The 25,593-nt window shown below is 35.5% G+C and overlaps 4 protein-coding genes and 1 long non-coding RNA gene across 8 annotated transcripts in view; 2 read left to right on the top strand and 3 right to left on the bottom strand.

Annotated features, from left to right (window-relative positions):
• LOC125840965 (uncharacterized) overlaps positions 1 to 24,666 on the top strand; it is a 229,332-nt gene extending 204,666 nt beyond the window's left edge. For all 3 annotated transcript variants that reach the window (XR_007443773.1, XR_007443772.1, XR_007443771.1), the window contains exon 2: positions 24,639 to 24,666. This is a non-coding gene — a long non-coding RNA (uncharacterized LOC125840965). The remainder of the gene's footprint in view (positions 1 to 24,638) is intronic.
• On the bottom strand, positions 1,564 to 4,248 carry LOC125840954 (chaperone protein dnaJ 72-like). Its single transcript, XM_049519942.1, has 3 exons — positions 3,621 to 4,248; positions 2,133 to 2,202; positions 1,564 to 1,704 (listed from the first exon to the last, which is right to left on the bottom strand). Exons 1-3 carry the CDS (start codon positions 4,046 to 4,048, stop codon positions 1,642 to 1,644), a joined length of 561 nt encoding a protein of 186 aa, XP_049375899.1. The 5' UTR covers positions 4,049 to 4,248; the 3' UTR covers positions 1,564 to 1,641.
• LOC125840962 (replication protein A 14 kDa subunit B-like) lies at positions 5,166 to 8,408 on the bottom strand. The gene is made up of 3 exons (XM_049519951.1): positions 8,301 to 8,408; positions 6,022 to 6,284; positions 5,166 to 5,405 (listed from the first exon to the last, which is right to left on the bottom strand). The coding sequence occupies exons 2-3, from the start codon at positions 6,278 to 6,280 to the stop codon at positions 5,341 to 5,343; spliced, it is 324 nt and encodes a 107-aa protein (XP_049375908.1). The 5' UTR covers positions 6,281 to 6,284; positions 8,301 to 8,408; the 3' UTR covers positions 5,166 to 5,340.
• On the top strand, positions 10,814 to 19,248 carry LOC125840927 (uncharacterized). 2 transcript variants are annotated; one of them, XM_049519907.1, is made up of 4 exons: positions 10,814 to 10,866; positions 10,996 to 14,272; positions 15,977 to 17,594; positions 17,970 to 19,248. In XM_049519907.1, the coding sequence occupies exons 2-4, from the start codon at positions 11,108 to 11,110 to the stop codon at positions 18,881 to 18,883; spliced, it is 5,697 nt and encodes a 1,898-aa protein (XP_049375864.1). In that variant the 5' UTR covers positions 10,814 to 10,866; positions 10,996 to 11,107; the 3' UTR covers positions 18,884 to 19,248. The 2 variants fall into 2 exon arrangements, with proteins under 2 accessions (XP_049375864.1, XP_049375863.1); XM_049519906.1 differs by having other exon boundaries at positions 15,977 to 19,248.
• LOC125840952 (leucine-rich repeat protein 1-like) lies at positions 19,865 to 24,646 on the bottom strand. Its single transcript, XM_049519939.1, has 6 exons — positions 24,323 to 24,646; positions 22,038 to 22,109; positions 21,791 to 21,934; positions 21,500 to 21,571; positions 21,347 to 21,418; positions 19,865 to 20,181 (listed from the first exon to the last, which is right to left on the bottom strand). Exons 1-6 carry the CDS (start codon positions 24,553 to 24,555, stop codon positions 20,109 to 20,111), a joined length of 666 nt encoding a protein of 221 aa, XP_049375896.1. The 5' UTR covers positions 24,556 to 24,646; the 3' UTR covers positions 19,865 to 20,108.
• Positions 24,667 to 25,593: the final 927 nt, after the last annotated feature.

The raw sequence follows: 25,593 nt of genomic DNA, 5'->3' as shown, positions 1-25,593 counted from the left end.
TGTTGCTTTCCAATTTGTTTAAGTTGGGTGTATTGTTCTGTACTTGCATGATATAGCTGTGGAGTGGGGAAGCTTGCCTTAGTTTCAGTTTCACTTGAACAAGGATAACCATTGGTGGTTCACCTTGGCATTAAAGATGCAGGAGACATATATCAATCCAGCATCTCTTACTGCATGTCCATAAGCAGCATCAGCTGATATGTGACTGAACTTTGTTTTGTCTCTCTAACTAAAGTTGGTGCATCCGCTTATTGCAGTCGCTAAGTTATAATTTTTTGTTTCTTTGTTGACCTTCTTGACACTATCTCATTTGGATGGGATCATATCCCAGTAGATGCACATTCTATAGATGCTTTTTTCGTAGCCAAGGAATAGAAATCAAGAGGAAATGAAACAAATAGTAGAGTCAGGTAGTCTATGAGAAAAGATTATTGCCTTCACTTGTATTCTTTCAAACACATTGGATGGAGTTCTCTCAAAGCTTTGCCAACTACTGAAAAATCCAGTTCTGTGTACAATTATTTGTACATAATGAGCTGCTTCCCATTTTTCATCTTCATTTTTCTGTTTGTTTAGCCAGCAGAGATCATTTAATAGTTCTACCTATTTGTCAACTACTGAAAATCCAGTCCTATTGGTGATCCCTTCTGCATATGCATGTTATACTTTGAACTTGTAGTACTGGATTGCATCTAGTCGACGTGTGTGCAAGCTGGTTTGAATAATGCTGTAATAACAAATAACAACTTGATTTCCAAACTAACAACAGAAAATTCATGGATAGTTCTACCCATTTTCCATTTACCAAAATAATTATACCAAACACGACTTTAAATAATCTCACAACTACAACAGCAATGGCAATATTAACGTAATTCCACAAGTGGGATTTTGAGAGGGTAAAGATTAATATAGACCTTATTTGGAGGGTAGAGAAAATGTTTTCGATACTCTCAACTCACCTCAAAAGAAAGGAAGTGAAGCATGTTTGTAAGAAAAAAAAATTACTCCGTACTCCCTCCGTCTCTAATTACTTGTCCACTTTTGAATTGACACACCTATTAAGAAAACAATTATTGACATAGTGAGTTTATCATTTTACCCCTACTAATTATTAAGTGGATGGATTAAAAATTTAAGATTTTCAAAAAATTGTATCTTTTTCAAAGTAATTAATTGAGGATATAATAGGTAAAATTATTTTGTCTTTTCTTAATTTGTCAAAATGAACAAGTAATTAGGAACAACTATAAAAAGAAAAGTGAACAAGTAATTAGGAACAGAGAGAGTATCTAACATGTTATACTTTAGGCAAGTCAAATTATATTTATCTGACTGCCTATATCTACACATTTTCATTTGGTTATAATTATAATATTACATAATACAAGAACAGCAGTGCCACCAAATATATTTTCCTTCTTATATACAAGGATGCACGCTGCTCAACCACTTTACAAATTACTCTCTCCCTCTCTGTATCTATAAAAAAAATTTGAGTAATTTTGACAGCAATTGAAGATCTCAGCTCAGCTATTTGCAAATTGCAATAGCTTATTTAACAAGGTATGAAGCAGGGGTTCTCCATGAGCAAATTCGAACCCGTCGACAAAAACAAACAACTATACAGCAGAACCCCTTTCATCTTTTGTCATCAAATGCTTTAGCTTTTTCTACAGATTCCATTGCTTCTTCAAACGATTTCTACACTCAGAGATCACAAAGAAGGTTGTTAGGGAAAATTATTCTGAGACTTTACTGCTTACTAAATATAACAAATACTTCTACAACTGAATGACTTTAGTGAAGTTCCTATAAATTTAAACAGAAACTACACAGATTACAGAAATAATAAGATATGATACATTATACTGAAAAATAAGCTCAAAAAGGTAGGGGTCACTGCCTGCTCACATGTCAACAACAACATACCCAGTGAAATATACAATCCTACCATTGAAACAAAAAAAAAAGGGGGACCAAATTTTTTACCAAGTAAAGGCAATATTAAAACCTTGGACCACATTTCTTTTTCTTGTTCTCAGTTAAATAGTTTGCTCATTAATCTCTATGCAGTTTCAATTAACAAAAAGTGTATGGAGAGTGATAGAGAAAAGGAAAAGAAGTCTTACTCCAGAATTTTGCATCTTCCATAGTGCCTCCCCACCTGCATCAACTACATATGTTGCACCTAACAATACACTGCAGAGAAGTATATATCAGCGAGTTCCTTAGAAGATTCTAACTGGGTAAAAATTGAGGAAAATAACTTATCCATAACAAAAACATTGAGGTAAAGTAAAAGAACAGGATGATGTTTTGAAGAATCGAGTTGTTTCACATGAATCAGGAAGTTTAGGAACTAGAAATACATAGAATTCACCCAAACCCAAAGGATGAGACTGGACAGTCGACGAGACAAATTTGAAATGCCAAATTTTCTTGGATACCTTCCTATTTGGTCTTGATGACCGTTTCCTTAGAAGTATCACAGAAACTACCAATAGAATTCAACATTCACCCAAGGTGGTGTCTTCCTTAATGATCCAGCTAAAGTGCTATAACCATACATTCAGTGGAATGCCAATATACCACAGTTCCCTCATTACAAACACATCAAGATTGAACTGAAAGATCAGAATCGTTGAATATCCACATTCAAAACTTGAAACTAGACTAATTCATGAACCTTGGTAAGGCACAAATGCAAAAGTTAGAAGTAACACAAAGATTCTGACTTTTAACTATAATTCACTTATTTAGTCAAAACCTACCATATCCAAAAGAAAATATATGGAGAAGAACCAAACTTCAAATTACATGGAAAACCAACTGCAGCTGATACTGCATACATAACACCACATACCAATAAACCAATAAATGTAGCAAATTCGGTACCCAATTGCCCAAAATAACCAGACAATTTAGAAATATGTTCTTTTCTTTTGGGTGGATGAAGGTGAGAGAGATCAAGTATTAGGAATATATTTACAATTGTGTAACTCCAACTGTTGCACATCGACAGCATCTACCACACACAAGTAGGAAGAATACCAACATATAAGTCTTAACACAAACTCATATGACTGTTAAACTCAGGACCTCCACTTTGACTTGGCAACTACGAAAATCACATATTCACATGACTCAACCATTAGGTCTAATGGAACAAAAACGCCCTTAAAGTTCACAGCTTTACACAATACATATCGCCTCAAATAAACCTTTTTAACAAGGGCATATTGCCACAAGAACTACAAGCAAATTCAATACTCCTCTTCCCCAATTTATATGACAATCTCTGTTTAGGGCATTCCAAGATACTTTTATTAAACTATTCAAAATTCAAAGTTTGTTGGTTCTGTGACCTTCTCTTTCAAGTTTAACATTTTTCTAATATGACTTCCACTAGAGTTAAAAGATAAAATTAATGAGTATGGAAATGAAACAAGTCCAATTCGAGCATGATGGATATTGGGAATTCATATAGCTAAAACTTAAACTAGTTTGAGAATGAGACAGAACTATTGTTGTGATAATAATTACTACTAATAAAACTTAAAGCTATGTATCAATCAACTACCATGTTTCAAAATGGATTAGGGAACACGAAATATTACCCGGCAAGTGCAGCATTGAGGAGAAATGCCCGCGTCGTCATGAACCGCAGAACCATCTCGAATTTGGTAACAATGCTAGCAGAACCGCCGGCATCCGTAGGCCGACTATACCCATACCCATAATTATAACTATTCCTATACCCGTTCTGATAACTACGGTTATAATAGTCACTATTACCGCCATAATTATTCGCAGAATTCCGGTAACTATTGGACCGGATATTGTAATCAGCGCGCTTGCGATCGTCGATCAGAGTCTCGTAAGCTTCGGAAACTTGCTTGAATTTGAGCGTAGCGTTTTCCTTTAACTGATGCGAAGAATGTGCGTGTTTGTCGGGATGAAATTCCATTGCCAATTTCCGAAACGCTTGCTTAATTTCTTCCTTGTTCGCGCTCCGTGTTAACCCTAATACTTTGTAATGATCCATTGTTTGCTGTATTTAGCTACTTTTTTGTGATCTCTGCCAGAAAGTGGGTCAATTTTGGAGGAGATGGAGATGGCGGTTTCAGAGCTAGGTTTGTTTATTCATGGCAGAAAAAGAGAGAACTACGTGACATAATCGTGGAGCTTCCATGGCCGCGAGCTCTTCTTTAATTCATGTAATTGTTAAAATCAGTTGATTTGAAGATTGTTGTTTTAAATATAATATTTGTTTTGATTATTATTTAAATTTTATCATACAATATCATTTAAATCGTAAGACGAAAAGACTATGTAATGATTAATTTGGTGTGATTGCGTCTTTACCTCAATGTTTTTTTTTTTTCATTTTGTCTTTATATTATTTAATATCGTATTTCATCTTTTGTCCTACCTTTTCATAATAGCTCTAACCTCACCCTACTTTTCTTGTAAGTTTATTATTCAAATTATGAGTGTATGAAATTACGTAACGACGGAGAACAATTCATTCTCTATCCAAACACTGTATTCATTAACACAATACAATATATTCAATACAATACATTATGAAAGAATACACAACAACCATCCAAACAAAGTGTTAATATTTTTCTATATTTTGTCTTTACTTATTATTTAATAATTCTATTTTATTCTTTATCCTATTTTTTCACAATATCTCTACCTAATATATTACTTTTCTAATGAGGTTATCATTCAAATTAGAGATGTGTGACATTATAAAATGACGGAGAATGATACAATCTATCTAAACACAATATTTGTTAAATCAAAACAGTATAATATGATACATTATAAAACAATACGCAACAACCATGCAAACTAAGAGTAAAAGGAAAATGAAGATACAAACAAAATTATAAATACGATACAAGAGCTAAAAGCATTAATTAACAAAAACTATGTATTTTTAACCTTATTAGGTGAAAAAAATTTACGTTATAACTTATTACTTCCACATGTTACTTGATTTATTCTAATAATCTTGGTGTTCGGATAGCTTGCGTGCCAAATTACACATGCCACTTTGATTATTTTTATGGCTAGGTTTGCAACAGTTGACAATCAGCAAAAGCTAACATTGGCAAGCAACAACCAAAATGTAAATAAAGTAAAAGTTGTGGATTTCAGCAGGTTCACTCTGTGAAACATATACCATAACATAACAAGCATCCCAAACTAAAACAAATCTCCAAACAAGTATTCACATGCATCATGTATTTAAATAAAGGATGGAGATACTGAAAGAGTTGGATCACTTATTAGGATCCACTAAATCATGTCATTTTTGAGTCCTCATATGAACAAGTGTTTGTAATCGCCATTTGCCAGCATGCAAATACGGTTATAGCTATATGTATCTGCAACAGAAAAGCCTCATCTCAGAATTCATTCCTTTGAAATTCGGGTTCTCACAAGCAAACAAAGTTGAGCAATATAAATCCATGAAGATGGGTATGCATTATATCAATAATCACTCATTTGCACTTCCAATTTAATCAAATAAAATTCCTGTTGACTTGATTTCCATGTTCAACAAAAAGGAAAAGGAGAGTTAAATCCTGAAAGCTTTATTTTGTTGATCTCCGAGGAGATGAGGAGCTTAGGTACCCACTTCCCACTCTTGTAATGCATAAGATGATCAAGCTCATGGGGTATATACTAACAACCAAACAAATATATAAGTGATCTGTTTATAGATCCACGCTGCACAATCCAATAGCATTTTAGTATATAAGGTAACTGCCTATAATTCCGGTACTCCTAATAACTCGCAGAAACTTTGAACGTAAGTTGTTTTTCTTCCAGCATACTTTTATAGGGAAAATAGCTCGAAAAACATTTATGGTTCATGACTTTAAAGCATAAATGCAGGACAACAAAGAGCAAACAAAGAAGCAGTCAGGAGGATTCCAGCACCTAAAGACATAGTGATTAAACATAGTAAAATATTAATGGAGTGATTTGAAGTGGTACCTAGATTGTCCCCAAAGTTGGACCATGCTTCAGCACGGATAGATTGGTTACTGTCAGCGATACCTGTGACCTCAACAAATGTTGTAAGAGGACCAGGTGGATTGCCTTTCACAACTATCTGCTGATCATCTGTAGATCTCCCGTTCACTGTGCCACCGCCATCAGAGCGCATAACCTGAATCACAGCTCGAACTCTCCTTCCCATGTACAAGCGGAGGAGCTCAGCATTGACGAAGACAGCAGGATTTGTTGTATCCATACCTCTAAACAAAAATTGGAAAACTGAGAAAAGAGTTTAACAATTAAGCACAAGTATTGGCAGATTAAACACTGTTTTTCTACCATGTTATCCATAATTACACTGCAGCATCTTCATTCATTCATTCATATTTGAAACAACAATTGCATCTGACTGGACTATTCTGTCTAACTATCAATTAGTAGATCCATTACTATGCAACAGTGAAATAACCTGGAGTTTGGTGGGTTCATGAAAGCACAGCAAATATATAACACCAACTCAGAATAGAGAAAAATAGTTGGAAGTCTTGTAATTCCATATTTTTGCATAAAAATATTCTACCCAAAAAATAAAGTACTAAATTCAATAAGAAAGGAAGATGAATCAAAACTAAAATATGAACATAAGTGAAAAGAAGCGAAATTAGGAGGGAAGATGGGGAAATAAGAAGAGACGGAAGAAAATGAATGCTGGTTTCAAGACAGGGACAACAGGAAGGAGAGGGAAACAAAAGGAAAGAAGAGCAAAACAAATAAACCAACTATACCAATGGGGAAATAATACGAAGTTTACTTTCTAAGTCATTTCTTTCCTCCTTTACTGAAACAAGTTCATGACCTTTCATATTTCATTAATTATCCATGTTGGTCACTTCTTTTCTCCAAGAGCATGACCTATCCGCTATCACTACGACACTACCATCTTCTAGTGTTTTCAGTCAAAGTTTCCCAACTCAATAGGGAGGACTCATAGACCTGACCACCCACCCACCAAGCAAGCAGCAAGCAACCCCAAAAACTCGTCCCCCCTTACAACAGGGCATTCCACAGCTTCAGATAAAGTGACAATAGAAGAGCTCATGAATAACATAAAATTTCCAATTCAATAGCAATTTTTAACAACATTAACAGTACTTCCTTGATTCTTCTCATCTTTCAGTAAGCAATAAAGAGCTAACATGAGTAATTTCTTTTGCATTCTTTTCCCACCAACTACAAAGCCAATCAAGCTATAAAACACTTCTCTTCTTACAGTCCACCATCCTATTTCCTCAAAAGCAGTAAAATAGAAGGGCATAAAAAGGAAATATCGCAACTACATTTACTTCACAATTCTACTCCAAAACGCAACTCACATATGCAGATTTCAAACATTCAACTGGAGTACGATAAATGAAGCTTTTAGGGCGATATCAACAACTTCTGATAGTTCATAGAGCAAAACTCACCTCACATATGCAGACTTCAAACATTAAATCAGAGTACAAAACCTGAAGCTTATAAGTCAATATCAACAACTTCTGATAGTTCATAGAGCAAAACTCAACTCACATATGCACATTTCAGAGGATCAATCGCAGTAAGAACACTGAAGCTTATAAAGCAATATCAACAACTTCTCATGGTTCATAGAGCAAAACTCAACTCACACATGCAATTTTTAAACATTAAACCCAACTGCAGAAACTGAAGCTTATATAAGGCGATATCAACAACTTCTGATAGTTCATAAAGCAAAACTCAACTCACATATGCAGTTTTTAAACATTAAACCGAACTGCAGAAACTGAAGCTTATATAAGGCGATATCAACAACTTCTGATAGTTCATAGAGCAAAACTCATCTCATATATGCAAATTTTAAACAGTCAATCAGAGTACGAAAATAAAGCTTATAAACCGATATCAACAACTTCTAATAGTTCATAGAGAAAAACTCAATTCACGTATGCTAATTTCAAACAATCAATCCGAGAACGAAAACTGAAAGCTTATGAAGCCATTATCAACAACTTCTGATAGTTCATTGAGCAAAACTCAACTCACATATGCACATTTCAAGCAATCAATCGGACTGTGAAAAATGAAGCTTATGTTGCGAATATCAACAAATTCTGATAGTTCATAGAGCAAAACTCAACTCACATATGCAGATTTCAAACAATCAATCGCAGTACGAAAACTGAAGCTTATAGTTCATAGAGCAAAACTCATACACTGAAATCACCAAAAACAAAATCGAAACAAGAGAAACTTACCAGTTAGATTTCGAAGCTGATGAGTTTCTTAGGGAAATGGAAATCGGAAAAAATCTCTGCAAATCTCAGACGCCAAAACCCTAGTTGAAAATGAGGAGTGAATTTGTGAAATTATTCGCGGGAAATGGCAGTTTATCCCAAATTTTATATTATGAATTTAAAAGTATAATGAATTTGCGATTTACTCGAAATATAATGTAAATTAAGAAAAATAAAGTTAAGAATGTATTTTTTAGAAAATTGATCTCTAAATTAGCAATGTCTAAATTATCATTTATAATTCTACAATTGAAAAAAGGATAAGAATATCATCTAATTTATGTGTCATTATGTCAATTGTTGAGCTAGTTTCACATACAAATTACAATCATTAAATTGATTTACATGATTAGAGTTGTGTATCGGTCAATTTGGTTGGATTCGATTTATCAATTTTTGATTTTTAAATATGCTAAATCAATAATCAAATCAATAAAATATTTGTTATCGGTTTTGGTTTAGATCTTTAATGGTACAATTTTCGGTTTAACTAATAAGAAAATGTTTTCAAAATAAATGTATGACTTGACCAACTTTTTAACGCAAAATAAAAAAAAAAAAGAGAAATCTAATTACTCAATGAGTTCAAAATTCTGCTTGGTGTAGTAAAAGTATAGCAAATACTCACGTTCTTAGTTCTCTAGGTCGTTAACCCAATACCAATAAACCAATAACACTTTTTTCAGTTTGAGGGTAAAACTCTCTCCCTAACATAGATGACTCCATACCCAAGGGAGGTCGAACCCGAGACTTTTTGGTTAAGAATGAAAGAGTACTTACCACTCCATCATAACCCTTGTTGGTCACAACATTCTTTATGATTATAGTAATTAAAATCTACCTATTAAAACAATAAGGCCATTCAATATACCCCTATTAAGATGATTCAATAGACGAAGTTTTTGTGACTTAATTATCATAGTAAGTACACTTAACTTAGCTAAATGTGATAAAAATAGTTTGGCCACTTAACTATTAAAATATATAAAATTAATTATTTTAACATAATAACAAATAATTTTATTAATATATTATTATATAGTATATTAAATAAAATTCAGTAAATACACGTAAGATTAATCACATAATATTGTGGCCTATCAAGTGAAGTTGAGGATTGCAAATTTGCAACTCTCAAATCACAACTACCAATTATTCAATAAATAAATTAAAAAGATGTGTCCCCACGAACTCTTGACAATTTCCACATCAAACCTAATGTTTTCATTCACTTTTTAACTATATATTTTCATATAATCATGATTAAGTTAATTATCCATAATCAATACATGATTAAAAAAAATGTGTGTTTTATCTTGAGACTAAAGAAGAGTAATTCGACACATAAATATCTTATATTATCATGATTAGAAAAAATATCCTATGTTAGCATGATCAGACTAAAGATTGAAAATGTATGATGTAAACAACTTACTCTAATATAAATATTAATAAGGGGAAACCGTCTGATATATATCCAAACTTTGATCAAATTTATTAAAATAATCCCAAACTTTGGACATAACCTATTACCTCTTGCACTATTTAATAGTGTATTTTAAAAATATATAAGTGTCCAATTGGATAAGTTACTATTTATAATGATGCAATATTTATGATATACACATGGACACCTATATATCCTTAAAATATACTATTAAATAGTGCAGGAGTAATATGTCCTGCCCAAAATTTAGGATCGTTACATTAATTTCTGTCAAAGTTAGGATATATTTTGAACTCTTTTCCCAGTAACAACTTTATAACTCATATTCACAACATATGAATCGAATTTATCTTAGAACTGTTTTACCTATAAATTATGCGAAAAAAGTTTATCTTGAAATTATTATCCTTATCTCGCTATTCAAACTACATGTGTTTTGTCTAAAGACAAGATGTCCTTAAATACTGTGAAAGTGTTGTGTTCCTGTCCTATTGACAGCCATTAATCAAGATTAACTTAATCAAAAGAGCAACAAATAGTAATGATTACCTTCATCCTCCCCACTTCAAAAGTTTAACATTAAACTAATTAAAAATTCTGCAAAAAACAACTTCTTCATCATTCTTTCTGCACTGTAAATCCATCCCTACTTAGCTGTCTTAATTATATTATTATTGATGCATGTCTGTCTGTTACTTTCAATCTCAAAATGGAATATAATTCTTCAAATAATTGAATTTTGTCATATAAATTCTTGATTTTTTATTAAAAAAAAAGTCTATGCTGTAAAAAGATTCAATTTTTATTTGATTTTTTCAGGCCCCATTGGTGGGATTTGAAGAATAGAACCGAAAGTTAAGGAAAAAGGAAAGAGGGTTGAAAGAGAAAGGTGCAAACTTTTTCTTTTTCCTATATCTCTTTCTTTTTACTTCTTTTGATTACCTTGTTTTCTCTTTAGTTTTAGCTAAAACAAAATAGAAGTAAACTTTTATTAGCTGAGGTGAAAAAAAGAAGAAGAAGAAAGTTGGGGTTTTTTTTTGTTTATTGGAGAATTGATTTTGATCTGTAGTCGAAGAGCTGGTATGAATCTTGATTTATTCTTCTTTTGTTGTTTTAATTCAAGAATAGCTTACTTGGGGTTTTTTTATTTGGTTCTTTTGTTGTGTTGAAGCTGATCTCTTTGTGTGTATTTTTCATTTTTTGGTGCAGTTTGGAACTTGGAAGGTCTTGCTCTTGGTAAGTAAGGGGATTGAGTTGTTTTGCTGTGATATTTGATATTTGTGTTGAAGTTTTGAGTAGTTTTTTATAGTGAGAAAAAAAGATGGGTGTTGGATTAGTAGAGATTGGAGTTGAAATGAGGAGAATTTTGATGTTTTCAATTAAAGGATGTTATGTTACAGTGTTAAAACATCCTTTTCTTGTGAGTATGCTGTGTTTCATAGCATTTTTGTACAGATCTTTCCCATTTCTGTTTTCAATATTGTTAGCTGCATCTCCAGTTCTTGTTTGTACTGCTGTTCTGCTTGGAACTTTACTAAGTTTTGGTCAGCCAAATATACCCGAAATCGAAAGGGAGGAAACAACAAGTAGTCATGATATTGTGCCTTTGAGAACTGGTGTATTGTATGATACTACTCATATTGAGAGTGCTGAAGATAGTTACTATGTGGAGAGATTTACGGAGAGGGGCATCGTAGATCAGTCGATTGATAAGATCAGTGATCTTTCCCCTCTACTTGTGGAAAGGTCTCGAGATTTTCAATTTAGGAATGAGGGTTTTGAGGAAGCAGGAAGGGAGTTTCATGAGCAGAACTATGAAGAGAAACATGGTGATGGGGAATTTACAGAGAGTCAATACTCTCCGATTCCAACGGTTGATGAGGGTTTTGAGGAAGCAGTGAGGGAGTTCTATGAACAAAACAATGAAAAGAATGAAGAGGAACATGATGATGGGGAACTTCTAGAGAGTCAATACTCTCCAATTCCAACGGTTGATGAAGATTTTGAGGAAGCAGCAAGGGAGTTTTATGAGCAAAACAGTGAAAAGAGTGAAGAGAAACATGATGATGGGGAGCTTTTGGAGAGTCGGTACTCTCCCATTCCGACGGTTGATAATGAGAACATTGAGTATGACTTTGATAGATCAGATTCCTTTGATTCTAGAAGGGTGAATCTTAATTCTCTTCCTGGTTCCCCTTGGAAAAAGGAGAGGGAGGAAGAGGAAGAACAGGAGGAAGAGGAGGATGACGATGACGATGAGTCTTTTGATTCGGAGTCTGATCGAGCTGAGAGCTCTTCTCCAGATGCTTCAATGGCTGACATTATTCCAATGCTTCATGAGCTCCATCCGCTTTTGGATGAAGACACTCCTCAGCATGTTAGTTTGTTGCATGATGGTTCTGATGCTTCTTCAGATAGTTCTGGTAAGACCACTGAGAGTGATAACGATTCTGATGATGGTGTTGAAAATCAAGAAGAGCTAGAAGTTGCAGATGACGAGAATGAAGATGGTGAAGATGACGAAGGAAAGCAGGATGAGGAAGATATAAGTAAGTCAGCTATTACATGGACAGAAGAGGATCAGAAGAATCTAATTGACTTGGGAAGCTCTGAGGTCGAAAGGAACCAACGGTTGGAGAATCTTATGGCAAGGAGAAGAGCACTGAAGAAAATGAGGCTGGTGATGACCGAAAAGAATTTGATTGACTTGGAAAGTGCTGATCTTCCATTCAACATCCCGTCCATTTCTACAGCAAGAAACAATCCATTTGATGTTCATAGTGATAACTATGACCTTGGACTGCCACCAATCCCAGGGTCTGCTCCATCTGTTTTAGTACCAAGGCGAAATCCATTTGATCTTCCTTATGACTCAAGTGAAGAGAAACCTAATCTTATGGAGGACGAACAAGACTTTATAACATTTCAAGCAAAGGATCCACTTTTCCGGAGGCATGAAAGTTTTATCGTAAGACCCTCAATCTTCGGGCTGAACAGGCAAGACAAGCAAGATAGCCATTTGAGACCCTATTTTGTTCCGGAGAGAATGGCTACAGAGGGAACAAGCTACTCACCATTTCAAAGACAATCTAGCGAACTTAGTGATTCGAAGGTGAGTTCTGTTCCTGAAACAGAATCACTAAGTTCAGTTGAAGATATGGAAGACAGTAACCTCATTGAAGGGCAGCTCAGACACAAAAGCCTTGATCAAGAAGAACTGGAATGCAGAAACCTCATGGATGAACATATCTCGGAGGAGCCAGAGCATACTTCTGAGCATGTCAGACATGGAAGTCAATCCTCCGAAGAAGTAGAGTCTTTGGTGCATCTGGGAACTGTGGAAAATCATCATGAAGCAGAAGAAACTTTGCTCCAGGAAGGAAGAGTGACCAGCGCATTGGAACTTAATCCAACCGAAATTCAATCCAAGCCAGAAACTTCTTATCAAAGATACAGCAGCCAATCTAGCTCCTCATCGTTGGCAGAAGTGAGTGAAAGGGTCTTCATTGATAAAGAAGGAGAAATGAGATCAAGTTTCGAGGAGATAATGGGACATATTGAACAAAATGGGATCTCCAGGCAAGCTTCATTTGATGGACCTGATTTCCACATCACAAGCACTTCAGTAGATCATACTCCACGCGAACTTCCTATTTATGATTCCAGTCCTTCTGCTATTAGGGAAAACAGATTTTCAGCCTCCTTTTCTTCAGATCAGCATGTGGAATCTGAGACAGTGTTTCCTCCTACATTGGTTGAAAGAACTATTTCATTCGTAGAGAGGGAATCTGAGGAAAATAGTCAGGACATTGAAAAATCCCTTCCAACTAATGAAGAGATTTTGGCACCAGCAGATGGCCAAAAATTTCTGTCAAGGGAGGTGGTATGCCAAAATGAGCTCGATGTTGCAAAGGCGGAGATTTCTGAAGATGATGAAGTCTTTGGCGGTGCAAATGCCCTTCCGGTGCCTGAGTTGGTCGTCGGTCAGACATCTATTGACTTGGAATCATCAGCAGACGAAGATATTGGGCATAAAGAAGGAACTATTGATCATGCACAACATCAAGTTTCTTCTTCAAGATTTGATGCAGATACCCATATTGTGTCTCAACTTGTTGTAGACCACGCCTTTGAATCCCTTTCAACATCCTCAGATCATCAAAACATTCGCCAGATGGGTGATGAACAGCGTTCTCTGATCGCAGAGGTTCCACTTGATCAACCAGTTATGCCTTCTTTGGAGAAGCAATCTGTGGAGGATGTGACTGAGAAGGAGGAATCTATAGTCTCTGAACAGCACGATCTTCCCTCATTGGATGCTGTTGAAAGTTCGGTTACTGATGCTCTGAGTGAAGTGGATGAAACACAGATCTCTGTTGGACATCAATATGCTTCTACAGAGAGGTCCATCTCACAGTGTGAAGAAGAATTGGCATACTCAGACAAATCCATTGATGAACATCCATCAGATGATAAGGAAGTGAAGGTAAACACTTCGTTCCACATTTCTCTTTTATGCATTTCCTTTAAGCAACTTCTCTTTCTTCATCACTTCTCATTTCATATATCATAACTCATTTACGTTGAAAATTGAAAGCTGGTTAACTTTTTATCTTTAAATGCGCGATTGTTGCTATGGGCAAAAAAGACATACCTACTTGATTTACCAAATAACAAGGCAAAGACGCATAATTTATTGTACTTGAACTGATTTCAGAATTTTTTGTCATGCTTTCTATATTACTTTGCTATGGCTTCTTCACTTCTGCTGTTTCTTTTTCCGACCTGCTTTGAAATGTTTTTCCTTGAGCCGAGGGTCTATCGGAAACAGTCTCTCTACCTCCTAAGGTAGGGGTAAGGTCAGCCTACACTCTACCCTCCCCAAACTTCCCTTGTGGGATTACACTGGATATGTTGTTGAACTGATTGCATTAGAAAACTGCAGCTTAGATACCTATAATAGTAGAACAATAGTCTGGTACTCATGTTGGCATGTTTTACATGATATAGATTGTTTCATGTTGGAGGATAAACTATAAGCCTAAAAGTTTTTGGGCATATTGTGTCAAACCAAGGCATATCTATGTGACTCAACCTTGAGTGAAGAAAAAACTACAAAGCCAAAAAACTTCAAAACATAGATTTTCAAAATCATGCAATTTCCCATCTTGATTAAATTCAAGATAAATATTCTGTCGTATGACATCAGCGAGTCAGTAGTGGTGAATTTTATAGCTTTCAAAAGGAAGCATAACCATATTTGTATTATAAACTATGCATTTGAAAAGCCAGAAAGAGGAGTAAATCCATAAAAAAAGGGCCAGAACTTAGACCTGTTTCCACACTAATTAAAAATTAATATTGACCAGAAGAACAAAATGACTCTAGATAGCTAAAAGTTATCTGGATCTATCACATAAGAAGTAAAATACTGCTACTGATATCCTGCTCTTGACTTCACAGTTTGATAAATGAACCTTGAACTTGACAAAAATGCAGTATGGATAAAGCATATTTTGCACAAATTCCTTACCTCTAAAGGTAAACAAATGTGAATGAACTTTAGAATGTCAAAATCTAATAATGGATCTGACAGAGTCAGTGATAGAAGTACTAATTAACTGGCTAGGAATATATTGCGTATTTGAGCAAAATATCATCCACCGTGTGGATGAGCGGATTGCTGCTGGATATTTGTAATATGGCTGTGTGTCACTCACTATTGATGTCCTGCATCATCTGGACGAGTGAATTTCTGCTGGTCACTTGTAATTTCGCCATGTTACATACTATTAATATCCTACATAATCTGGATGAGCATATACTGCTGGTTACTTGCATGTACTAGTACATCGTGCCAAAATAATTGGACTGGTGATAGCATCATGCCAAGATGATTGGAGACATGACTGGTTACATTCTCAGGTTTTGCTTTAACTGTTACTTTGCGAGTCTTACATTTCCGTGGTGGGGTGGGGACTGGGGGATATGGATGAAGAACATTAAAAGTTTTATTTGTGATAGGATCAACTATTGTGTATCTTATTGAAGTCATGCATCAAAAAATTGTTATCGTCCTTATGTTATTGGGAAGTTAATTTATTTCTTTCCTCTCACTCTTCTTTACTTTCAATGCTTCTAGTTGGGAAACAATCCTAGTACTTTAAGTGCGTCTTTTTCTGATAAGCAGGAGACACCAGCTATCCTGGTTGAGTCAATTGAGGAAGCAAGCACCACTGAGATCTTGAATGTTTCAGAAATCCATGACCTTGATGATGGAGTTCCTATTATCAGCTCCCCACGTACTCCCAACTCTATTTCCAATCTGCATGAGGTTGTTGAGGCCCCAAGAGGTGCTAGTCTATCAGGTCTAAAGAACATGATCCTCGAGGAAAATGATAACCAGATCAAAGTCTTGGAAAACTATGTATTGCCACCAGAAGCAGCTGATTTTCAGCATGATGAGCTATATATAGTTGAAGAAACAGATGGTATTGAGGACATTGATGAGGCATTTCTCTATGAATTAGATACAGTTGGTGACTTTAGCATCAATGAGCTGGGATCAAGCCAGAATGAGTTCGAGAGACGAATCGACTCCACTGGAGAGGGTTTGTCTGCATTCCACACTGTTGATTCTGGCACTCCAGAAGTTGCTGAAGAGGCCTGTGCTGAAGGTCATGAAAGAAAGTTTCCGTTGCACCCTGATATTTTAAACGCATCCACATTTGAAGAGATTGATAAGCATGAAGAAAAGGAGTGTGCTTCAGAAATTCAAAAATCTGGAATGAGCATTATTGATCATCTTGATGCATCTCATACAAAATTTGCTGAAGGAGAAGTTCATAATGCTGTTGATGCTAGATCAATTGAAGGAGGACTCCCTGCGGATAGTGATATTGGGCCTTCAGATCCCATGAAAAAACTTAATTTGGATGCTCAAGAGATAGTTCCGGAAATGACTATAGCTGAAGCTCAAAACTCTGTCTTTGAGGTGGCAAATGCAGAATCTGCTCAAACTGGAGTGACTGAAGTGCCTCAAGAAGTTATAGTCAAAGAGGAAACTGATTCTGGTATGCCAGTACTAGAAGCACAAACAATTCAAGATATTGAGTCAGCGTTTTGGCAAGTTTATGAGAAAGAAATGGAGAAATCTAATGTTTTTGAGCTATATAATGCTGAAGATTCTGGAATGCCAGTGCTGGAAGCACAAACTGTTGAAGATATTGAGTTAGCATTTAGAGGTACTTCTGAGAAGGAAACATTGAACTCGAATGTGTATGAGCTACCTAATGCTAAACTAGTAACTGAAGAATCTGGGAGTTCTGACAATTCAGCGGTGTTTGAAGTGTCAAGTTCAGTACTGAACGATTCTGGAATGCCAGAAGTGGAAGCACGCACAATTGAAGATATTGAGTCAGCATTTGGAATTAGTTCTGAGAAAGAAAAAGAGCATTTGAATGTGGTTGAGCTTCCTAATGCTAAGCTTGTAACTGAAGAATCTAGAGATTCTGACGATGCTGCGGTGTTTGAAGTGTCAAGTTCGGTGAAGGAAGATTCTGAAATGCCAGTGGTGGAAGCACAAACAATTGAAGACATTGAATCAGCATTTAGAATTAGTTCTGAGAAAGAAATAGTGCATTCGAATGTGCTTGAGCTGCCTAATGCTAAGCTTGTAACTGAAAAATCTGTTAATTCTGACGATGAAGTGGTGTTTGATGTGTCAAGTTCAGTACAGGAAGATTCTGGAATGCCAGTTTTGGAAGCACAAACAGCTGAAGATATTAACTTGACATTTAGGCAAATAGGTGAGAAATCAAATGTTCTTGAGCAACCTTTTGCTGAGCTAGCAACTGAAGAATCTGGGGATTTTGATGATGCAGTGAAGTTTGATGTGTCAAGTTCAGTACAGGAAGATTCTGGAATGCCAGTACTGGAAGCACAAACAGCTGAAGACATCACTTTAGCATTTAGGCAAATATCTGAGCAAGAAATTGAGAAATCGAATGTTCTTGAGCAACCTAATGCTAAGCTTGAAACTGAAGAATCTGGAGATTCTGACAATGCAGCAGTGTTTGATGTGTCAAGTAGAGTACATGAAGATTCAGGAATGCCAGTACTGGAAGCACAAACAGTTGAAGATATTAACTTATCATTTAGGCAAATATCTGAGCAAGAAATAGCTGAGAAATCGAATGTTCTTGAGCAATCTAATGCTGAGCTAACAACTGAAGAATCTGGGAATTCTGTCAATGCAGCGGTGTTTGAAGTGTCAGGTTCAGTGCTGGAAGATCCTCAAATGCCAGTAGTGGAAGAACAAACTGCTGAAGATATTAACCTAGCATTTAGGCAAATATCTGAGCAAGAAATAGATGAGAAATCAAATGTTCTTGAGCAACCTAATGCTGAGCTAGCAACCGAAGAATCTGCAGCTGAAGTGTCAAGTTCAGCGCTGGAAGATTCTGAAATGCCAGTGCCAGATGCAGAAACATTTGAAGATATTGACATGATATTTAGGAGAATATCTGAGAAAGAAATGAAGAAATCTAATGTTCTTGAGCAACCTAATGCTGAGCTAGCAACTGAAGTATCTGGGAGTTCTGACAACACAGTGGTGCTAGAAGCGTCAAGCGTGACACGCAATATGCAATTACCAATTCTTGAAACAAGACCAACTGAATATTTTGATTTGGATCATGAAAAACTTTCTGAGAGTGATGATGAGACACTCATCCGTCGTGATTCTGTTGGTGGTGATGAGCATCCTGGGGAATCCGAAGACGTAGGAGCTTCTTCAGATTCACAAAACATCGAAACAGACTTGGCTTTGAAACAAGTCTTGGAAGGAAATCTGGAGAAACCCCTGAACTCCACTTCTGAACGTGAGTCAGCAGAAGCGAAGCCAATTGAAGCAGGCTCATCCAATGATATGGAATCAAGTGTTAGAGGATCTGATTTTCCTGATTTTGGTGAAGTTGAAACTGAAAAAGGTGATCATGAAGTTGTCCTAAAAGAAGCAAAGACATCAACAGCTGAAAAACCAGATTATGCTGTTGATATGCCTGCTACATCTGATGTTAAAGGCAAGAAGGACTAATCCCACGAGAAGGGATCAAGTTCAAGCGACTCCGACAAAGAATGAAGATGCTCAGGATGATTGACTGACAAAAAGGAGTTGAAGGTGGTTTACAGTTTTGTGTTTATTGCATTAGTAGTTTGGGTTATTGCATGGTTTGGAGTGGCTTGTGAAATGATGGACTTCTTCAAGAATGAGTTTTGGTTTGATTTCTTGAAGCATTCTTTTCTTCTCATAATTTTTTTCATCTTTTCAGCAGTTTTTGGAGATTGTTGGAAGAAAAGGTTTTGTTAAACTTGTATATGGAGTTTGTAATTTTTTTGTATGAAGCAGTTTATGTTGGACTGCTACCCTGAAAGTAATGGCAAGCAAGACTCATTGCCTTTCTTTTTGTTGTTTTCTTCACTTCTTTAGTTCTTTTAACTCGTTTGGTTTGCAGACAAAATTATACAGGGAAGTTAACATAAAGATTAATAATCATTGCATTATTTAGTGCATATACTTTAGTGGCGGATATTTGGTTCACCACATTAAAAATGAGATATACCATGTATAATCTTTCCTTAATTTTGTTTTATGCGATACGTTTTCTCTTTTAGTTTGTTCCAAAAAGATTGATACGTTTCTCTTCATTAAAATTATTTATTTGATATGTTTCTCTTCACTGAAATTATTTAATCCTAGCTTTCATTTTACACTTAATTGACATGACTTGTTGGAAATTGGGACTCACTTGATATAAAAATTCATTTTTTATGAGTACGAAAAAACTAGTGGAACTTTTACCATCACTCTTTTAAAAGAGTACTTTTGATAACTGTTCATGTAAAAATAATTGACTTATATGTTAAAAAGTCATCTTTCATTTTTTTAAATTTGTGTTCTATCATACACCTTCTGTTAAAAGTATAATATTTGCATAAATTCAATTTGCATATCCATCAATCAAAATCTCTGTTACCATTCATATTTATAGCAGTGTAACAGAAGTAAAAATAGGCATTTCTAATCCCACTGAACCATTTCACTAGACATTGAAATATGAAATACATCAACAGTTGGTAGCGGTATAGAGATTGTTTTACACACATTCCTTAACTTAGTAATAACCTACATACACCAGACCTTTGCTTAGAGTTACAACTTTGGACACACTGTAAGTACAACAATAACCAAGGTTCAGGGGAGGGGAATTTGTTAAACTTCCACAAAAGTGGTGCTTCTTCTGAAGCTATTCGTCAAGCCTCTAAGAGCAGTTGGTGTCGTAGGTAGCGAGTCCCAACAACTCCGGACCTTCAAGTCGAGGATTGTGCTCGAAACTGCAAATTAGAAGTTCAGGAAACTCATTAGAAACATCCAACTAGGATACTGTATCTATTTAAAGGAATCAGTAGGAGATGACAGCAGAGTTGGGAAATCAAGAAGAATGACATGGTATAAGACTATACATAGCACAAGCCCCCGGGACTTAGTTCAAGTGGCAAAGGTTGATGAACTTGTGTCAAAAACTCAATCTCTGCACCATGCAAACTAAACCTGGTACTTAAGTGGAGAATGGTAAAGAGGCGGTTGGTCCTAATAGTTAGCCCCAGATGAATTTCTTGGTCATAGTGCAAAAGCTAAGCAGGTAAGACCCACATATGACACATGGATACCACCAGGAACACGAAGTCTCTTTGACTATATTCGAAAGCACAGTTGCTTTCTGAGACGTATACTGGATGTATTTATCTGCTTGTCTAGCTTTATTTTTATATATTCTACTTCTTTTTTTTACTTAACACACATCCTTTCCCAAATAACAACAAAATCTAATATAAATACATGTCGAAACAAGGGAATTAAGGAGCTAAAGGAATAAACAAAAAGTGAAAAGGTAACCATGACGCATCTCAATTGATTTGTGTTGCACATATCCAGAGGAACAAAATAAAAATACAGTTGGGCTTCCTTTCGGTTTGAAGTAAATGGAGTCAACGGTATCTCGTGTATAGCTTGAATTAATACCACCCACAATTCTAATTGAAATAACTGGAAATCTAGAACTCATTGTTGTTAGTATATCACTCTCTTTAAGGTGTTATTCAAGGCTTCTCGACTAATCAATGAACTGTAGTCTGAAATAAAAGGTCACATATCCAAATCCTTTCCAAATAGTTGTCTTATTTCAAAGCAAAAATTAAAAGTCATTGCAGAAATTCGAATCTTCTCCAAATAAGTTTCTTCTTTCAAAACAAAGTTAGAAGTCAGTGCTTCCAGTATAATTTGCCTACTATGAAGCCCAAATTTAACTTAGATAAAGGCAAATCAAGAAAATAGGTTTTTTAAAAAAAGGAATACCTCTTTTGATTGGTAGTCTTTTTTTAAAGGTGAACTTGATAGAATAAAGCATACAGAGACATGATTACTCTTTGCACCATTGCTCAATACTCCTACAGTTCAACTCTGACAACAATACTTGTAGGATATACAAGGAAATCTTACTTGTTCAGAGGAATATGCTCAAATGGACCAGAAGTGGGAATTGTTCCACACAAATCATTATTCGAGACATCCCTGGAAGAAAGAGTGCAGAATTTAATATCTATTTCGCAGAAGAATTAACGATAATAACACAAGCAAAGAAATTATACTTACACAACTTTCAGGCTAGAAACGCTAGTAAGTTCTCTTGGGATTGGTCCTGTTAGCTTGTTATCATTTAGACGCCTGATAGATCAGATAAGAAACTTTCAATCAACATAAGAGGAATGTGCTATACCCCATTCACTACAAGCAAGTGATACTGAATATTAAGGTCAAAGAAGAAAAGGGAACTCTGTGAGTAGTGCAAGTAACAAAATATTTGCTTTCTTTTTCTTCCCCCTCTTATGTAAAACGTACACATGACTGGAACCAAATTGGGAAACATCACAAAGGAGAACTTACAAGAAAACAAGGTTTTTCAGCTTTCCAAGTGAAGTAGGAATTGTCCCCGAAATATTGTTGTTGTACAGATCCAGACTAATAAGGCTCTTCAAGTTACCAAGCTCTTTAGGGATGGTTCCCTGAATATTATTTTTGTAAAGCTCCCTGAAGCAACAAATAATTACCTCATAAATATGACTCCTCATAAACAAATAGAGTTATTGACTAGAAATGGAAAGTCTATTCAAGATTTCAAATAATTACTCACAGATACTGTAGATGATCAAGCTTTCCAAGCTCAGGTACCAAATGGCCAGATAACTTTGAGTTGCCAAGGTCCCTGGAGAAACATTAAAACCCAGAGATATTTCAGACTTGTCATTATTACGATGAAAAAATAAAGCAAACTACAGCTGTGTTCCTTTTCTGAGTTGCACCACTTTTTGGGAGAATTCATCGGGGGGCAGTTTATCTATAAATCAGTAGAGAATAAGTTCATATGAGGAAACATGAAATTTATTCTTAGGTGAAACAAGTTCGTTTCAGAAAAGCATGTTTGTTGGTTATAGTTACTGTTCCTTTCAGGATAGATGCAAGTATATAACAATTTCCGGTTTGGAAATTGATGTGATTCTTCGTACACGTGGAATGTCCGGCCAAGTACCTCATGTTTTTAAATATGTGAAAGACATCACAGTAGCGAAGATGTAGCAAGGAGTGTTGTCAAAGGTGCGCTTAAGCCCTGAAGTGAAACTCAAAAGGTGTTGAGCGCTTCGCCTCTCTTAATGTATGGTTCAGTGTCATCATCAAGGTTATAAGGCATACTTTTCCTTGTCAATGAGCCTCTTCTAAAGAGGTGATACTAAACAAATGATATTTATCGTAATTCTTTTTCGATTTCTTTGTTCATAGATTTTTCATTCATGCTTATAATTATTAGTCTTAGCCTGAACATACATATTTCTAAAAAAAAATTCTCCCTTCGCGCCTTTTTTCATTAATGTCCACACTTTATTTGCATTTTGCACTTAAACCCCCAACAGATCATAGAGCTTTTTTTTTTTTTGCTTTTGGTAACACTAATAGCAAGATTTCTTGCATTTCAATAAATTAGTTTGTGACTCATTCAAATTTCACAAATCATCTGTTATGTATCAACTATCAATCAATCAACATAAAAATCCACCCAGTAACATCAGTCATCAGGTGTTCCAAGCTCACATAAGATACAGGAAAAGGAACTCTAAGACACACAAACTGTCACAAACATCCAAATTTTTGCCAGTAAAATGATAATTTGATTTTATAAAAAAAAAAAAAAAAAAAAAACATTAGCAATTGACCATGCTTGCTCCAACATTTCAAAAGAAAAACAGTAAAGCCGTACACAAACATTGTCACCACCAACTAATTTTGACATACAAGACTTTGGTGCTTTGCCACGCTTTAAAACGGACATAAAGGTGCAGCCACGTGAGATCAGAAACATAACAAGGACAAAGATCATTAATGAATCACACGTCTCCATATTTAGCACATAGATCATCGATACACATCACGACAGGAACTTCGAGTAAGTTAAACAAAAGTAATACAGACTCAAAGGTGCAACCACGTGAGATCAGAAACATAACAAGGACAAAGATCATTAATGAATCACACGTCTCTATCTTTAGCACATAGATCATCGATACACATCACGACAGGAACTTCGAGTAAGTTAAACAAAAGTAATGCACACACCCTCTTCATCTTGGGTCACCACCAACTAATTTTAAAGTACAAGGCTTTGCCACGCTTTAAAACAGACAAAATCTCCTAAAAGTTTATAAAAGATGCAACCACGTGCGATCAGAAACATCAACGACAAAGATCATTAATGAATCACACTTCTCCATCTTTAGCACATAGATCACCGTCTCATCGATACACATCACGTCAAGAACTTCGGATAAGTTAAACAAAAGTAATACAGACACAAAGGGTGAAACCACGTGCGATCAAAACCATAACAGCAACAAAGATCATTAATGAACCACATGCCTCCATCTTTAGCACATAGATCATCGGTACACATCACGACAGGAACTTTGAGTAAGTCAAACAAAAGTAATACAGACATGCTCTTCACCCTGGAAACAGGAATCACTTTGCTACTAATCTCCAAGCAAAATCTTGTAAGCAAGCAAGTCAAGTGAGAGCTTAACTTTTTACCATCTCTATAAGCCCAGAATAAATGTCAACACAACTAACCAACAACAACAACAAATGGCTATATGAATCCTCTAGCTAAATTCTTCTCTACTTATACCCATTTACTTCAACTACTCAGCAATTTTTCTTTTTTCCTGTCATAAAAATCCAGCCTCACATAGCAGATTCAATCAAATCCACCGCTTTAGGTTTTGACCATATATATACCTGTGAGTAACACATACATAACAGAAACACAAACACAAACATACAAATCGACCAATTTCCGATAGCTATCAGCACACCCAAACAAGTATTTAACTCAAAAAACACAAAAAGAAGGAAACTTTGAAGACTTACACACGAGTAACTTGATTATCTCCGTTGCAAGTGACATGAAACCAGGTACAAGGGTTAACAAGATTCGGATCCCAGCTCTGAAGCACGTTACCCGGGTCGGATAAGCTCCGGCGGAGGGCGTACAAAGCATCCCCTTCTGAATTCCCCTTCACAGCCACAGCTACAGCAAGAACAGCTGCCAACAAACCCCATAACTTCAAGAACGAACTCTGGGTTTTGAACACAGCTTCCATGGTTAATAATTCTCAGAAAGCAAAGAAAATTTATGGGTTTTGCTTAGAATTTGATGGAGAATTTTCTAGGGATTTTTTTGGAGAAGAAGAAGGAAGAAATGAAGAGGAAAGTAGGAGTAAAAAGGTTGGATTTTGGGAATGACAACAGGTGGTGAGTGTTTTAGGGAATCTTTTCTACTTTCCACTTAACCTTTGTGTATTTATTACTAGTAAAACTTGCTCTATATTCCTCTACTATACTTTTTTTCACTCAAATTGTATGATGTGTTGGATTGGCATGAATATATTATAAAGTTTTTTTATTTAATATCATAATAACATATTTGATGTAATTTCATATGCAGGGTGTGAATCGAGTAGAGTGTATGTTTGGTGGTAGTATTTGGACCTTCGTTATTGCTAGGGGTATTAATGTTATTGTGTGTTTCAGATGTTACTTTTGTTTCTCTGTATGTTGTGTAGTGTCGATCTTCATTTCATATTATTTTGTTGTTTTTGTTGTTCTTGTTATTGGATTTCTCTTTTCAAACTACTTGGAAATGTTTTATTTTACGTTGAGTGATTGTTAGCTCCAGAAAATCGTTTGTCACATTGGGAGTTGGTCATGTTCGAAGTTGTTACCAACGCTCATCTATCAATTTATCTTCTACCCTAATTTGCAACCTTCAAATTCTAATATCTAAGGTCATGTTCTCGATAAGCTCAAGATGTGTTCATGTCTTGTCTAATCACCCCTCCCCCTAGATACTTGTTTGGTTTGCCTCTATCTTTTGTGATGTTTGATATTGTCAACATCTCATTCCTGTTCACTGAGGTATCTACACTTCTCATGTACACATTCTTAAATTTATCTCAATCTCGCTTTCCTTATCTTGTCCATCACGAGAATCACTCATACCTTGTCATAATATGCTCAATTGCTCACACATTCACCTCAACATCTTCATCTTCATAATTTTCATATTTTGAACACGCAAGTTCTTCATTATCTAACATTATGTCTCATACAACATAGATGATTGAACTATTACTCTACAA

This window comes from Solanum verrucosum, unplaced genomic scaffold (genome assembly GCF_900185275.1).
Source record: "Solanum verrucosum unplaced genomic scaffold, falcon-dt-bn FXZP01000196.1, whole genome shotgun sequence".
NCBI lineage: Eukaryota > Viridiplantae > Streptophyta > Magnoliopsida > Solanales > Solanaceae > Solanum > Solanum verrucosum.
This window is presented reverse-complemented; position numbering and strand designations above follow the sequence as displayed.

What these genes read in the sequence shown, in the direction of transcription:
- LOC125840954 (XM_049519942.1), bottom strand. Translation starts at nt 4,048, where the DNA reads ATGGATCATTACAAAGTATTAGGGTTAACACGGAGCGCGAACAAGGAA. An exon ending in CTCAATGCTGCACTTGCCGG is followed by an intron (nt 2,203 to 3,620) that starts GTAATATTTCGT and finishes ACTTCTCTGCAG; the next exon opens with TGTATTGTTAGGTGCAACAT. An exon ending in GGAAGATGCAAAATTCTGGA is followed by an intron (nt 1,705 to 2,132) that starts GTAAGACTTCTT and finishes CTCTGAGTGTAG; the next exon opens with AAATCGTTTGAAGAAGCAAT.
- LOC125840962 (XM_049519951.1), bottom strand. Translation starts at nt 6,280, where the DNA reads ATGGATACAACAAATCCTGCTGTCTTCGTCAATGCTGAGCTCCTCCGC. An exon ending in CAACTTTGGGGACAATCTAG is followed by an intron (nt 5,406 to 6,021) that starts GTACCACTTCAA and finishes TTTCTGTTGCAG; the next exon opens with ATACATATAGCTATAACCGT.
- LOC125840927 (XM_049519906.1), top strand. Translation starts at nt 11,108, where the DNA reads ATGGGTGTTGGATTAGTAGAGATTGGAGTTGAAATGAGGAGAATTTTG. An exon ending in CAGATGATAAGGAAGTGAAG is followed by an intron (nt 14,273 to 15,976) that starts GTAAACACTTCG and finishes TCTGATAAGCAG; the next exon opens with GAGACACCAGCTATCCTGGT.
- LOC125840952 (XM_049519939.1), bottom strand. Translation starts at nt 24,555, where the DNA reads ATGGAAGCTGTGTTCAAAACCCAGAGTTCGTTCTTGAAGTTATGGGGT. An exon ending in CTTGATCATCTACAGTATCT is followed by an intron (nt 21,935 to 22,037) that starts GTGAGTAATTAT and finishes TTGTTGCTTCAG; the next exon opens with GGAGCTTTACAAAAATAATA. An exon ending in GAGCATATTCCTCTGAACAA is followed by an intron (nt 20,182 to 21,346) that starts GTAAGATTTCCT and finishes TCTAATTTGCAG; the next exon opens with TTTCGAGCACAATCCTCGAC.